A 15,851-nucleotide genomic window follows, 5' to 3' on the forward strand; every position below is an offset into this window, starting at 1 on the left:
AAATGCCTCTTGAAAAGAAAAATGGCTCTGCAGTTTATTCCAAGGGAGTTAAAAAGCAGTAAGATCCAAAGGAATGTGGGCTAGAGGTAGAGGCTGAGGAGAGGAAGAAAATGGGGGGGGGGGGGGATGACAATGTGACTGGAGACTGTTAAAGCAAGAGACGGGGCGGGTGGCTGGGAAGTGAGGTGACTCAATCTGAAAGGGGAAGGAGAGACCTCTGGTTTCCTGGAGTGTTAGCTCGAAAATATGACTACTGAGAGGTGTCCAGGTCAAAAGGGGTCAGGAAGGCCTGCCTCCTAACCAAGCAAAGCAGGACCGAGCCTGCCCCTGGCACAGGTCTTGACTGCCGAGGCTTGAGGGCAGACCCCCTGCATGTGCTTCTGTGTACTTGCAAGGGTAAAAAGATGACCTCCTCTTCAGAAGGTACTCTGGTGAGTACCAGCCTCAACATCTGGCAGGAGAAGAGGGAATGGGGACAAGCAGTGCTTCCAAACCACAATCTGAATAGATTTTAAACGACTTATACTATTATATTAAGAGTTTTAAATTTCTTAATGTAAGCCAAACCCTTTCAGATATTTCATGACTGTACTTCTAATTGCATTTTAACCATATTTTCTTAAGAATAAACATTATGCAACATTGCCCGAAAGGCATAGGGGTTTTTCTTCCCTTTCCCCACACTGCAGTTAAGTCATCATGTAAGAAGTTGTTAAAATTCAGGAAACTTCTAGCTCTTGATCATGTTCTACTGAAAATCAGGAGCAAGCTGACTCCATAGACATGAGTCTTGCTCACGACAAGAACTTGTTGCCTTCTTGTCCAGGGTGTCCTCCCTTCCCTGCCGTCTCTCCTCTATCGCAGCCACGCCTGAAGGCCCAGCCCCACACTCCAGAGCGAGCAGAGAGCACTCCGGTCACCCAGCCGGACGCTGCGGCTCCCGCCATCTCTGCCACTCACACTGCATGCACTTGCTGCCTTTTTTGGTAGTGGTTTGTGCCTGTGCCTGACTACAGTTTAAGACTGGTAGCTCCTGGCGGCTGCAGACTGTTACTCACTTTCCGTAGTGCTTATCCACCACGGTGTGCTGCTCCTGAGAAGTGCTGTCAACATGTTAACTGAATGACTGCCTGCATGGATAAATGCACTGGTCTCTCCCCTAATGACTGACACGTCTGCAATGGAGCTAACACGCTCTCTTCTGTCTTTCAGAGTCTCCAGTGTTTCAAAAAAAAAAAAAAATGTATCTTCCTTTCCTGAAGAAAGTACATTTAATTTGTGTATCTAGTTTGACAGAACCAAAGTATGGGCTTGTAATAATGCAAATGTTCACCATATATTGCTAATTCCTTATTTAAAAGAGTATTCCTTTTTTTTTTTGTATTTTTCTGAAGCTGGAAACGGGGAGAGACAGTCAGACTCCCGCATGCGCCCGACCGGGATCCACCCAGCACGCCCACCAGGGGGCGACACTCTGCCCACCAGGGGGCGATGCTCTGCCCCTCCGGGGCGTCGCTCTGCCACGACCAGAGCCACTCTAGCGCCTGGGGCAGAGGCCAAGGAGCCATCCCCAGCGCCTGGGCCATCTTTGCTCCAATGGAGCCTTGGCTGCGGGAGGGGAAGAGAGAGACAGAGAGGAAGGAGGAAAGGGGGGTGGAGAAGCAAATGGGCGCTTCTCCTATGTGCCCTGGCCGGGAATCGAACCTGGGTCCCCCGTACGCCAGGCCGACGCTCTACCGCTGAGCCAACTGGCCAGGGCCGAAAAGAGTATTCTTGAAACAAAGAGAAGGCTACATAGCATAGCTGGTGCTCAGTAAATGTCTTGAGTGAATGAATGAATGAGTACCTGAGTGGTAATAGAAAATTGGATAAAAATAAGAATAGAAAGAGGGGTAGAAAAAGGACAGATGCATAGAAAATTTAGAAAAGTAGAGAGGGAGAGAAGAGGGAAATGAAATTCAAATCTAACTAAATTCTAAATCAGCAATCTGGTTTTACTACAGACTTACACATGATAATTTAACAAATAGAGAGGCAAGGCAGTTGGGTGAAACGGTAACAGATTTGGAAGAGAGACAACTGGATTCTTGCATATACTCCATTACTGTGTGACTTGAACAAGTGATTCAACCTCTCTGAGCTTTACTATTTTTTAACTTTATTTTCACGTGTTTTTAGATTAAAAAATTTTAAAAATACAGAGTTCTTTTTTTTAAAATTTTTAAAAATTCATTTTAGAGAGGAGAGAGAAAGGGGGAGAGAGAGAGAGAGAGAGAGAGGGAGAGAGAGAGGAGAGAGAAAGAGAGAGAAGGTGGGGAGGAGCTGGAAGCATCAACTCCCATATGTGCCTTGACCAGGCAAGCCCAGGGTTTCGAACCGGCGACCTCAGCATTTCCAGGTCGACGCTTTATCCACTGTGCCACCACAGGTCAGGCTAAAAATACAGAGTTCTTATATACAATTCATCCAGCTTCTCTTAACATTAGCATCATTATCAATTAACACTGACACACTAATACTAATTAAACTACATTCCTTATTAGAAGTTCACCAGTTTTCTCATTAATATCGTTGTTGTTTTTCTTTTTTAGTTCAGGACCTAATAGGTTCCCACACTGCATTTAGTTGTCATGTGTCCTTGTCTCCTGTAGTCTTTGACAATTCCTCAGTCTTTCTTAACCTTTCATCACCTTGACACTTTTCAATAGTAAAATGCCCCTCAATTTGAGGTTGTCCAATGGTTTTTAGTCATGATTAAACTTAAGTTATACATTTTTTTTGTGGCTAAAACAAAAGAAATGATGTCATGCCTTTCTTAGTGCTTCACGTCTTATCTGATCGTGGTGACTTTGAGCACTTACCTAAGGTGGTGTCCACTGCTGCGTTTCTCCACACTCTATTTTTCCTTCTGTGACTAATAACAATTTTGTGAACAGATACTTTCAAACTATGCAAATATCTTGTTTCTCATAATAATGTTGGGCAAAAATTTTAGCATTCATCAGTGGTTCTTGCCTGTAAAAATTGACTATTGGGATACCCTAATGGTAATTTCCTATTTCCTTCATTCCTTTAATATTTATTAAAATTCTTTTATTAGTAAGAGTTGTACCTTACCCTCTCCTCCCACTGATATATTTATTTAATTGTTCATATCAGTATGAACTCATGATTATTTATTTTATTCTACAGACCATAATCCACAGAACCATAATCCACAGATAAATAATCTACAGAACTCCGATTATTTATTTTGTTTTTTAATTTTCACTTTTTTATCTGTGAGACAGGGATAATAACAACTGCCTTACAATACTGTCCTAAAATTAAACGGGATTAAAAATATAAAAATAAGCCCTGGCCAGTTGGGTCAGTGGTAAGAACATTGGCCCGGTGTGTGGATGTGCTGGATTTGAATCCTGGTCAGGGCACACAGAAGAAATGACCACCTGCTTCTCCACCCCTCCCTCTCTCCATTCTCTCTCTATTTCTCTCTTCCCCTCCTGCAGCCATGGCTTGGGTGGAGCCAGTTGGCCCTAGGCGCTGATGATAGCTCCATGGCCTTGCCTCAGGCACTAAAGTAGTTTGTTTGCCAAGCAACAGAGCAACAGCATCAGATGGGCAGAGCATTGCCCTATAGGGGATTTGCCGTGTGGATCCCAGTCGGGCGCATGTGGGAGGCTGTCTCTCTGCCTCCCCGCTTCTCACTTCAGAAAAAAAAAAAAGAGTGAAAATATCCAATCCAGAGCACCTAGTAAATAAATGCTAGCTCCTTTCCTTCCTTTTCTTTACAAATCATGCTAATTTGCTAATTTGCAAATCATGCAAAACCATTCTTAATAGGTAATCTGATTTAAGATTTCTCCTTTCATGTAATGCAGCTTTTCTACCCTAAGGTATACAAACAACAAGAATTTAGCCATACCAGTGCTGTCCAGTGTAGGTCATTTGAAATCTGCCTGTAATGACTATATAAGATTGATTTTTAATCAGCATACCCATAATTTGTATGAAAATAGATGCTTGAGAATACTTAAAAACAGACTGTTCTTTTAAGTAGTTTAAGTGTTTTCCCAGAAATCTTGTTTACGTTCTGAAGTTGCTTACTAAACTATTTTCAGAGACAGTCCAAAGCGTGCCTCACCCCAGCTGTGGTTTCTATCGTCACTAACTCTGAACTAGTGAAATCACCGATTCATCTTCGATTCTCCAGGAAACGGTAGTAAATGGAAGAAATTCAAGTTTTCCTTCTCCAAAATTAATTTAGAAGTAAACTTTATAAGTTTGAGCAGATCCCTTTTAAGTTCAGGTGGAATCTAAAACAAGAATAACAACAACGAAGGACAAGGACACGGTCCTAAGTTCCGTGAGCATGACTAGATCCCGAAGTTTAAAATAATTCGTGAAATACAGTAAAATCCACATATGAAGTCACTCAGTTTACTGGAACTTTCATTTCCCATCCAGTTTTATCAGTAAGGGAAATCAAGGACGTCAGGAGATTGATTTTAAAAAATGTTGGGGCAGTGTGCTTCACAAGCTCTCTTGCGGACTCCCAGAGAGTCTGTCTTGCTCAACTTGGGGTGGGACGAGGAATCTGCATTTTAATCAGGTGCCACCCCCCAGCATGAGCCTTGACACCGGTGGGAGGCAGAATACCACAGTGGTTCCAAGCCTAGGCTCTGGGGGTCTGACAACGTAGATTTGAATTGTCACCCACCACCTATATGATCTTAGACAAATAACTGCATCTCCTTGTGCCTCAATTTCCCCAGTGATAAGGTCGGGCTAATGACAGTATCTGTCTCCCAGTGTTGTTGTGATGAGCAAATATATAGAACACAGAACTGATTAGAATGGCAGTGCTAGTTGGAGATCAGCAAGTCCTATGAATGACGGATCTCCCTTTGAGGAGTATGTCTGGGCACAGAACTGACCGTTTGAGCTGAGCCTCTAACGCTCTCTGCATCCACTGGCCCTTACCATGGCCACTGACATTTACATCCATCACCAGGGTCATGACCAGCAGGTTATGGAGAATGAGAAGTGAGCTGCTATCATTAGAAAGTGTTTAAGTAACAAAGGCTGTTGATCCTCTATCCATTAGAGATATACAGAACTGGAACGGGAGGATCCTCTTAGCATTTAGGTGGTTGACTAGGAAACTACTATATTTGTGCAGTTAAACCAATCACCAAGTATAGGAATGAAAATTTATGTTTTAATATGTAAGGAAAAAGAAATTTAGGCCCTGGCCGGTTGGCTCAGCGGTAGAGCGTTGGCCTGGCGTGCGGGGGACCCGGGTTCGATTCCCGGCCAGGGCACATAGGAGAGGCGCCCATCTGCTTCTCCATCTCCCCCTCCTTCCTCTCTGTCTCCCTCTTCCCCTCCCGCAGCCAAGGCTCCATTGGAGCAAGGATGGCCCAGGTGCTGGGGATGGCTCCTTGGCCTCTGCCCCAGGCGCTAGAGTGGCTCTGGTCGCGGCAGAGCGATGCCCCAGAGGGGCAGAGCATCGCCCCCTGGTGGGCAGAGCATCGCCCCTGGTGGGCGTGCCAGGTGGATCCCGGTCGGGCGCATGCGGGAGTCTGTCTGACTGTCTCTCCCCATTTCCAGCTTCAGAGAAATACAAAAAAAAAAAAAAACAAAAAAATAACAAAAAGAAATTTAGCCCAAAAGACAGAAAATGTAGAACAGAAAAGTCTGGGGTGTGGGGCCATACTACGGAGGAAGAGTGTTCTTTAAGCCCAAGCGCACGGCGTTCCTGACCCCAGCCCTGCATGGAGACCTGCCTCTCCTCCTTCCTGTCCCTCGTTCTCACTCCAGGGCCACAGCATGTCAGCCACTGGCTCTTTTCCTCCCAGTGAGCCACCAGGCCTCTTACAGCACCTCCCTCCTAAGTGTTCCCAGGCTCCGGTCACAGCTGTCCTCTTCAGAACTGACTTCTGGTAAGGCCTCAGAGACCCTGGGGGGACTTTTTGGTGGTTGGGGATCTTGATGGGATGCAGAGAGCAGGAGTAGGGTGATTCATTGTCCCTCAAGCCCAGGTACACCCCGCTTTCCTGACCCCGGTGTTGGTGTTTAGTGTTTGCTTAGGAGACCTGAAAGTGGAAGAATGGGGGTAGGCTAGACAGAGCTCGTGGCCACAGACCATACTGTCCGAATTAAAACGGAGACATCTGGTCTTATATATATATATATATATATATATATATATATATATATATATATATATATATATATTTTTTTTTGTTTTGTATTTTTCTGAAGCTAGAAACGGGGAGAGACAGTCAGACAGACTCCCGCATGCGCCCGACTGGGATCCACCCGGCACGCCCACCAGGGGCAACGCTCTGCCCACCAGGGGGCGATGCTCTGCCCCTCTGGGGCATCGCTCTGCCGCGACCAGAGCCACTCTAGCGCCTGGGGCAGAGGCCAAGGAGCCATCCCCAGCGCCCGGGCCATCTTTGCTCCAATGGAGCCTTGGCTGCAGGAGGGGAAGAGAGAGAGAGAGGAAGGAGAGGGGGAGGGGTGAAGAAGCAGATGGGCGCTTCTCCTGTGTGCCCTGGCCGGGAATCGAACCCGGGACTTCTGCACGCCAGGCCAACGCTCTACCACTGAGCCAACCGGTCAGGGCGAGACATCTGGTCTTAAAAGCACCTGGAGGAACCAGGGGAGGATATTTGAAAATGGGCCCAGGGAGAATATTTTGGCAAGTGACAAGAGGAAAGGTGGAGACTGGTAGTCCAAAGGGAGAGGGCGCGTGGTCTTGGTAACGATGTGAGGTAGAGGCAGCATCTATCAGGCTGCAGGGTCGGTTAGAGTGAAGTGAGGGGGCGACAATGTGCTGTCTATCTCACTGCCTGAAAAGAAAGCAGCCTTGATGGAAGTGGCAAGACAGACAGGGAGGTGCGAGATCAACAGACAAACCTAAAAGGAGAAATCTGTTCAAAAATCACTTAACTAGCAATTCTTAAAAGGTGGCTTCTTACCTCATTAAATCTCACAACAAGATCTTCCAAGGCATTGTGCTCTCCATTGTGGGAGTTAAGAATTGACGCTGAGATGGATGCTTTGAGGTGGGGCAGGGACTTCTGACATTCTGGAGTGCTCAGGTTCTGGGTCAAGAAGCAAAGATAGTCAACTGGCAAGACCCTTCGGTAAATGTTCTGTTCCTGCTCCATCAGGATGCTGGCGACTTCCTCAGGGAACTGGATGAGGGGCTGAAGATCAATCAGTTCCTTGCTGATCCCAGCTGCACTGGAAGGGAGGGCACTGGAATTGGCCACAGAGGGGCCTGGTTGACGTTCTAAAACAAAGCCACAAGAGTCATGGTCACACCGAGGTTGGTATCCCTCACAACAGATATTCACTAGAGAGCCATTAAAAATCCTGCAGGTTTCTTAACCAAAGACTCTGATGAATGGTTTTATAACTCTTTTTCTTGTTACTTTATACTATCTTTATACTATCTTTCTTGGCATGGGAGAGAAAGTGGTGATGTATTATATAGAAGTAGCAAAGATCTGATATTTGCCCTACCTGTTTCCTCCTGCCCCCTCCCCTGCCTCTTGGGCCAGGGGTAGACATAGTTCTCCATTTTCAGAAGCAAAACTGATCTAGCACACCATACCCTAACCCAGTGGTTCTCAAAGTGTGCACCAGGGCTCACTGGTGCGCCCTATGGTATTCCAGAGAAATATGTGCCTGTTGGGGACCAAAAAACCAACAGGGTTTTTGGAGTTTAGATCTTTGGGGGACAGAGGTGTGGAGAATTGGCTGTAAGCTGACAGTCTGCCCAACTTCCCGCCTCATTTGCCTGATTAGGTTGCAAAAGGCTGCTAAGCTATGGTGTTGGATTGTTTACACTACCCCCATGTTCCCAGGAAAGACTGGAGGCAAGTTTCTTCTCTCCTTTGTTTGGTGTAAAGTTAGGATGATATATATATGGTGGGGGTTTTCTGCACTCAACACAATTAAGAGTAAAAAGAGAGGAATTCTTCAATGTATTGACAAGGAAATGAGAGTTTGACTTTCAAATATATGCCCAAACATTGAAGAAATCGCTAGGACACATCAGGCTCATGTTTCTCATAAACACAAGAATAAAAAACTTAACACATTCGTGCCAGGACCTGCCGAATTGACTAAATCTTACTAAGAATGTATCTATATATATATAAAAAGATAACTTTTTTGTCATTTTTTTATTTTTTAACCCCTCTTTTTATGAATTCTAAAAAGCATAACTCAAAAACTGTAACATAAAAATGTTTTCTAATGTCAGAATAAATTTAATTTTGTCATATTTTGTTTAATTACCATAAAAGCACACTTGGACTTTATATTTTTTTCTTTAATATTTGACTTAATTGTCATAACATATTTCTCAGAGATTTGTATGGAGTGTGCCTACAATTATTTGTAGGATTTTAAATGCGCCCCAACTTCAAAACGTTTGAGAATCACTGCCCTCACCACTTCACTATGACACTGCCGAGTAGTAGGGAGATAAAATATTCCACTTGCTTCCTCATCCTTCGGTGCTAACCATCAGGGTAAAGAGAACTGAGGGTGAGTGTGGGCACAGCAATTGAGACGGAAGAGGGAAGGCTGCAGGGGGAGGAGGCATGTATCATACATGGATATGCACGTGTGTCAACATGCCGGAGAACCAGGGACTCTGCACTCAAGGTTTCTTTTTTTTTTTTTCTTTTTCTTTCTGAAGCTGGAAACGGGGAGAGACAGTCAGACAGACTCCCGCATGCACCCGACCAGGATCCACCTGGCACGCCCACCAGGGGCGATGCTCTGCCCACCAGGGGGCGATGCTCTGCCCACCAGGGGGCGATGCTCTGCCGCGACCAGAGCCACTCTAGCGCCTGGGGCAGAGGCCAAGGAGCCATCCCCAGCGCCCGGGCCATCTTTGCTCCAATGGAGCCTTGGCTGCGGGAGGGGAAGAGAGAGACAGAGAGGAAGGAGGGGGTGGGGGGTGGAGAAGCAAATGGGCGCTTCTCCCATGTGCCCTGGCCGGGAATCGAACCCGGGTCCCCCGCACGCCAAGCCGACGCTCTTCCGCTGAGCCAACCGGCCAGGGCCCACTAAAGGTTTCAAAACTTCATGGTCTACTCTGCGAACATCCCATCCTCAAAACTCTGATTCCAGTGAGATAGATTTGGGGATAGAACCACCTATAAAAGTAAGAAAGGAACAGGTAATAAAGAGATATACCTAAATAAATAAAATAAATAAACCTCCCTTCCTGCCTTATGACTGGTAGTAAGAAGATGGTGCGGGAGAGAAAGTGGCAAAATATAGAAGTAGCAAATGCATTTGTAGTCTCAATATTATTCCCTTAGCACAAATTCACTTTATTTTGACTACTATTTGTAACTTCCTACCTATGCCATTCATTTATTCATCTACTTAACCAGTCATCCATCAGTTCATTCAAAAAACTGAAAATCTATGACGCATCCTAGAACAGAATTTCCCAAAGAATGATAAGTTGGGCAAATGTCAAATATTCTTGTCACAAATTCTATTCCTGGAATTACACGGGACACATGGGTACACCATTAAAGGTTCAAAGGGGTCTGCCAGTAAAAAATCCATTTACATTGCTTAACCCAGCCGTTTCTCCAGAGCCATGCCTTATATATCATGCCATTCTGTGTGACCAGTGTTGGTTGGAACCGCTTCAGGAAACGCTGCCCAGAGGGCCAAACTGTTCTTGCTCCCCATCCCGTTCACATCATTTCCTTCCCGGCATCCCTCCCTGGCAGGCCCTCCTTCGTGTTTCTCATGGTGCTTCATGGTGGGGGACCACATTCTATTTTCCCAGAGACTTTCTTAAATTCCTGATTTCTTAAACTCCCATATTGACCCTCAGACAGAATAAAACCCATATGTCTTCTGACGACACTGTATTCTTCAGCATTGACATTGGACACTGGACCGGACACTAAGCAACAGCAGAGTCCATATAAAGGAGAAAGGATGAAGCGAAATCAAAAACAAAACTCATAAACACGGACAACTGTATAGTGATTACCAAAGGGAAAAGGGAGTGGAGGGAGGCGGAACAGGGTATGAGGGGGATGAACAGTGAGGGAAGGAGACTTGACTTGGGGTGGCGAGCACACAATACAATATAGAGACGATGTATTACAGAACTGTACACCTGACACCTATGTAATTTTATTAACCAATGTCACCCCGATAAATTAAATTAAAAACAAAGCCTTCCTCAACACTCAGACCTCAATATACCTTGACTCTTTTTTATCTTTATTGCAGAAAACTTTGGAAACATCACTTCAAAGTGCTTCGTCTCTGTATTACTGAATTCTGAAGTCACCATCCCTGAATTGACCTCTTTTTGCCTTCTGCCCTTTTCTATTGAACTTTCTCTGCCCTCAGCAGACTTCCCGTTGCTTAGTCTCGGTCTGGGTTCATGGTGAGCATTTTAACATGGCACCCCCGAACTCCCAGGATTCCCTTACAAGTCACCTGGACTTACCACCACATGCACTTCCCAGTCCTCAATCCCAGGCAAACTCAACCATCCATACTGACTTCCCGGAGGCTACATGAGGACAACGACAATCATGTATTTAGTGATGGGACTGAATTGTGTTACCTTACTTCAGCTAGGCCCTCAGGGCAGCTTCAAAGCTGACAAAAATGTACTTATTTTCCCCTAAATAACTCACTGTCTTCTTTACCTTGGCAGCCTAGGTTTTTCTATTCTTCCCATACTCTCAAGACCGCTTTTATTTTCCTCATTTTCATTCTATCCCTTCTTAACTTACTGCACTGTGATCATTGCCAACTGTCAGAAACTCCCTCAATTAGTTCAAATGCTTCTATTTCCTCCACTTTCTCCTTATCTGAGAATGGTGTGTGCTCCCGCCTCAACAGAGCTGGCTCGGTGGTTCTCTCCACATCCAGTCCCTTTCTTTCCACTAACTCTTCTTTGCCTACCCCAGTGTTTAATTTCCCTTATCATAACTTAAAAACAGACCAATAACACTTCCCTTCTCCCTTCAACTCCGGGTCATCTCTAGCCTCTCTTTTGTTATGGGCCTTCCTTAAAGGGTAGCTTATATTTTCTGGTCCCTACTTCTGTAAGATGGTGACCATATCTTGTGGTTAAAAGAGCAGGCCAGTCTGTTTGAATTAACAAACCAATAAGGGTGGTGGGAGGGAAAGAGGAAAACTGGGTCTGTCCTGGGAGCTCCTAGTTTTTAGATCACCGTGTTGACGAGGCCATCTCATGTTGATGGTTGGGCTCTACTCTCCTAAGCAGATGTTTTCCCCTCTACTCTCCTAAGCAGCCCATCTGCTCTGGAGCAGAGCGCAGGAAAAGCTCTTGGTGGGATCTGCAGTTTAATTAAGTGAGGTGCTTCCTTTTTGGAGGAATGCTTTCAGTGACAAGCTAAAAAAAATTGTGAGGAAAAAGCTTTACAGTTTGAGTCACATGGCTCTCCACTGATGCAAGCCTGAACTTGTTTTAAATATATTTATATATTCCAGTCAGAACCTTGTTTTTTTTTCTGTACAAAAACTAAAGTGTCCAAATTATCATTTCTCTTTGATTCTAAAAGGTGAACAGGGGAATAAAAAATACAGTGACTTAGTCTAACAATTTTTATCCATCTTTTGGACCAAGCTATCAAAAATTGACTGCAGCAAAAAGAACAAAGACTACCAAAGTATATTTGGTTTGCTCTAAGCTCATATTTGAAAGCAATTAAAAATAAAGTAGAGCTGCCCTGGCCGGTTGGCTCAGCGGTAGAGCGTCGGCCTAGCGTGTGGAGGACCCGGGTTCGATTCCCGGCCAGGGCACACAGGAGAAGCGCTCATTTGCTTCTCCACCCCTCCGCCGCGCTTTCCTCTCTGTCTCTCTCTTCCCCTCCCGCAGCCAAGGCTCCATTGGAGCAAAGATGGCCCGGGCGCTGGGGATGGCTCTGTGGCCTCTGCCTCAGGCGCTAGAGTGGCTCTGGTCGCAATATGGCGACGCCCAGGATGGGCAGAGCGTCGCCCCTGGTGGGCGTGCCGGGTGGATCCCGGTCGGGCGCATGTGGGAGTCTGTCTGACTGTCTCTCCCTGTTTCCAGCTTCAGAAAAATGAAAAAGGAAAAATAAAATAAAATAAAATAAATAAATAAATAAAGTAGAAGCTCAGATCTATACAGCCTATACGGTCTCTGTGGTCTCACTCTTCAACTTTCTGAATAGTTTACAAAGTGACTGCAGTGATTTCCTGAAAATGAGTCACAATGTGGCCTGATGACAGAGGCAGACTATAGTTTCTGTATACAAATAATTTTATGTACAATGGAATTAGCCATATATCGGAAGTCTTTGCAGGAATAACCAGCTCTAAGACATGTTTTCAAAGTAAAGCAATCTGTGAAGGAAATAAAACTAACTCCCAAATATATGAAACTCTTATTTAATATGTATGACAAGAGATAATATAATAAAACATGTAAGTAATATAAGATAAAATGATATATTATAAACTGTAATATATCTTAAGATATAAATCACATGCTGTTTGGAAAATACTAATAAAGGAGACCTAAAAAATTAAATAAAGGAAGAAAAAGAAGCCTGTTCAGTATAACTCTAACAAATGTAGTGGCCCCATGTATCTTTAAAAAAAAATTTTTTTTTTCCTTAAGTGAGAAGTGGGAAGACAGAGAAAAAGACTCCCACATGCTCCCCAACCAGGATCCATCCGGCAAGCCCACTACCAGGTGATACTCTGCCCATCTGGGGTCGTTGCTCTGTTGCTTGGCAACCAAGCTATTTTAGTGCCTGAGGAGGGGCCATGGATCCATCCTTAGATCCCAGGGCCAACTCTGCTTAAACCATTCGAGCCATGGCTGCAGGAAGGGAAGAGAGAGATAGAGAGAGTGGAGAGGAGGGGTAGAGAAGCAGATGGTCACTTCTCCTATATGCCTTGACTGGGAATTGTATCAGGAACATCCATACACTGTGACAACGCTCTATCACTGGACCAACTGGCAACAGCCCATGTGTCTTAGTATACATGACATCACACTCAAAGGAAACACAAATCGATGTTAGAAACCTTGAAGCATAATGTAGACCTTTAGTGTAGGTGTCCTTAAAGCAGATTACTCAAGAATTTTTTGTCATGCACCACAAAGAAACATCCCGGAAATCTTCTTAGGACATAATTTTCTGTCCTCCAAGTTCTACATTTTAGCAGCTGTTAAAAAAACAAACTCAGAAAAAGAGACCAGATTTGTGGTTATGACAGGTCGAGGCAGGGGAACCAGAGAAAGGTGATCAAAATGTACAAGCTTCCAGTTACAAGATAAATAAGTTCTAGGGATGTAACGTATAACATGATGAGTATAGTTAACACTGCTGTATGATACATGTTAAAGTTGTCAACAGAGTACATCCTAAGAGTTCTCATTACAAGGAAAATAATTTTTCTTTCTTTTTCTTTTTATTGTGTATATCTCTATGAGATGATGGATGCTAACTGAACTTATTGTGGTAATCATTTCACACTATACCTAAGTCAAATCATGATGCTCTACACCTTAAACTTATACAGTGATGTATGTCAATTATATCTCAATAAAACTGGAAAAACATATTTCCAACTATCATTCTTGCTGACCTCTCCTTACTACTTCCTCCTTCCGCTTCACATGCCATGTTACCCCAACTTTCAGCTAGACATCACCATCACCCTTCCTCTTTATAATATGGGCAACTCCACGAAGGGTTCAAGACCCAATAGCTCTATAATCCCAGATTCTTCCTCACTATTTCTGGAGCAAAATTCATAAAGCCCACTGAAAACTTTAGTTCTTTTATTGTAAAAAAAAAAAATTTAGACAATTTCTGATGAATAAAATATCCACCTCACTTATGGTCATTGTTTGCTCTCAGTCCCATGGTCTAGAACAGTGGTGGTCAACCTGGTCCCTACCGCCCACTAGTGGGCATTCCAGCTTTCATGGTGGGCGGTAGCGGAGCAACCAAAGTATAAATAAAAAGATAGATTTAACTATAGTAAGTTATTTTATAAAGATTTATTCTGACAAACAGCGAAAATCTGACATAAAGTACTTGGTAAGTAATTATTATTATATGCTTTAACTTGCTGTAACTCTACTTTATAAATTTTATAAAGTAAAGTTATTTCCCTGCTTTATAAATCACCATTACTGTGGAACTGGTGGGTGGTTAGAAAATTTTACTAATAACAGAGATACAAAAGTGGGTGGTATGTATAAAAAGGTTGACTACCCCTGCTTTAGACACTGTCACAGCCTAGAAATATGTAGTGAGACATAGTATCTTCAAGTTCTAATTCTCTGCTCAAATAAAAGCTTCCTGAACAAAGCAATTTATATGGAATAATTCAGAACGTAAGCAGTACATTATGTGAAGCTCATATAACAGGGGTCGGGAAACTTTTTGGCTGAGAGAGCCATGAACGCCACATATTTTAAAATGTAATTCCGTGAGCCATACAATGACCCATGTACGTTATGCATTATCCAATAAAAATTTGGTGTTGTCCCAGAGGACAGCTGTGATTGGCTCCAGCCACCCACAACCATGAACATGAGCAGTAGGAAATGAATGGATTGTAATACATGAGAATGTTTTATATTTTTAATGTTATTATTTTTATTAAAGATTTGTCTGCGAGCCAGATGCAGCCATCAAAAGAGCCACATCTGGCTCACGAGCCATAGGTTCCTAACCCCTGTCATATAAGGTCACATAAATAGTAAGCTAGGGAGCTGGGATTCGAATCAGGGTCTGTTTGCCTCGAGAGCTCATGTTCCTGATCATTCAGCATATTACCTGTGTAGCAACAAAATACCACATTGACATTCTAGTTTTTAGATGCAATTCAAGTGATTTTAGTTAATATAATCAAGTTCTTGTGTACTTGTTCATTTGGTGTATTTGATAAAGTGAACTCTTCAAACCCCAAAGGTAAGAATTTGACCCTAGAGGGTGAATAGCTCCCTTCCTTTGCGAGCCTGAAACCATCATTTCAAACACTATATCACACCACATTAGAATGGAGCACACAGAAACTTAGAAGTGCCCTCTTCTTTCCTTCTTATAAGTTCATAAGAATGTTCCCATGTTTTAAACCAGTATTTGTCAAAGCATGTTACATTGAATTTATGCAAAACATGGTTCCTTGGTTAATAATTTAGAGACATACCAAGCTAAACAAAATTAAACAAGCTCTCTCTTTTTTTTTTTTTTTTTTACAGAGACAGAGAGAGAGTCAGAGAGAGGGATAGATAGGGACAGACAGACAGGAATGAAGAGATGAGAAGCATCAATCATTAGTTTTTCGTTGCAAGACTTTAGTTGTTCATTGATTGCTCTCTCATATGTGCCTTGACTGTGGGCCTTCAGCAGACCGAGTAACCCCTTGCTGGAGCCAGCAACCTTGGGTTCAAGCTGGTGAGCTTTTGCTCAAACCAGATGAGCCCACGCTCAATCTGGCGACCTCGGGGTCTCGAACCTGGGTCTTCCGCATCCCAGTCCAATGCTCTATCCACTGCGCCACCACCTGGTCAGGCTTCTTTCATATTTTAACTGCAGGACTTCTCAGAGCCTTTAATAATTCCTACAAGGGGAATATATTATCATAGCTCTCCTCAACCTTGTTGTCTATCTCTATGTCACTGACATGGGAAAGACAGTCCCTTTAGAACTTTGGTCATCACACTCAGTAATCCAAATGGAGGAATGGGGCCTAAGGTGTTCAGGAGGTTAGTTAGTTTCCAAGGAAGCTCATGTTAGTTTCCCAAAAAGTTCAGTCTG

At 43.8% G+C, this 15,851-nt stretch overlaps 1 protein-coding gene across 2 annotated transcripts in view; it reads right to left on the reverse strand.

The window, feature by feature from the left end:
- The window catches only part of PLCE1 (phospholipase C epsilon 1), a 346,840-nt gene that overhangs the window by 170,305 nt on the left and 160,684 nt on the right, over nucleotides 1-15,851 (reverse strand). For both annotated transcript variants that reach the window (XM_066355286.1, XM_066355285.1), the window contains exon 3: nucleotides 6,990-7,306. In XM_066355286.1, the coding sequence (XP_066211383.1) occupies nucleotides 6,990-7,306 (317 nt within the window). The remainder of the gene's footprint in view (nucleotides 1-6,989; nucleotides 7,307-15,851) is intronic.

The sequence above is a fragment of the Saccopteryx leptura genome, chromosome 13 (assembly GCF_036850995.1).
Source record: "Saccopteryx leptura isolate mSacLep1 chromosome 13, mSacLep1_pri_phased_curated, whole genome shotgun sequence".
NCBI classification, from domain to species: domain Eukaryota; kingdom Metazoa; phylum Chordata; class Mammalia; order Chiroptera; family Emballonuridae; genus Saccopteryx; species Saccopteryx leptura.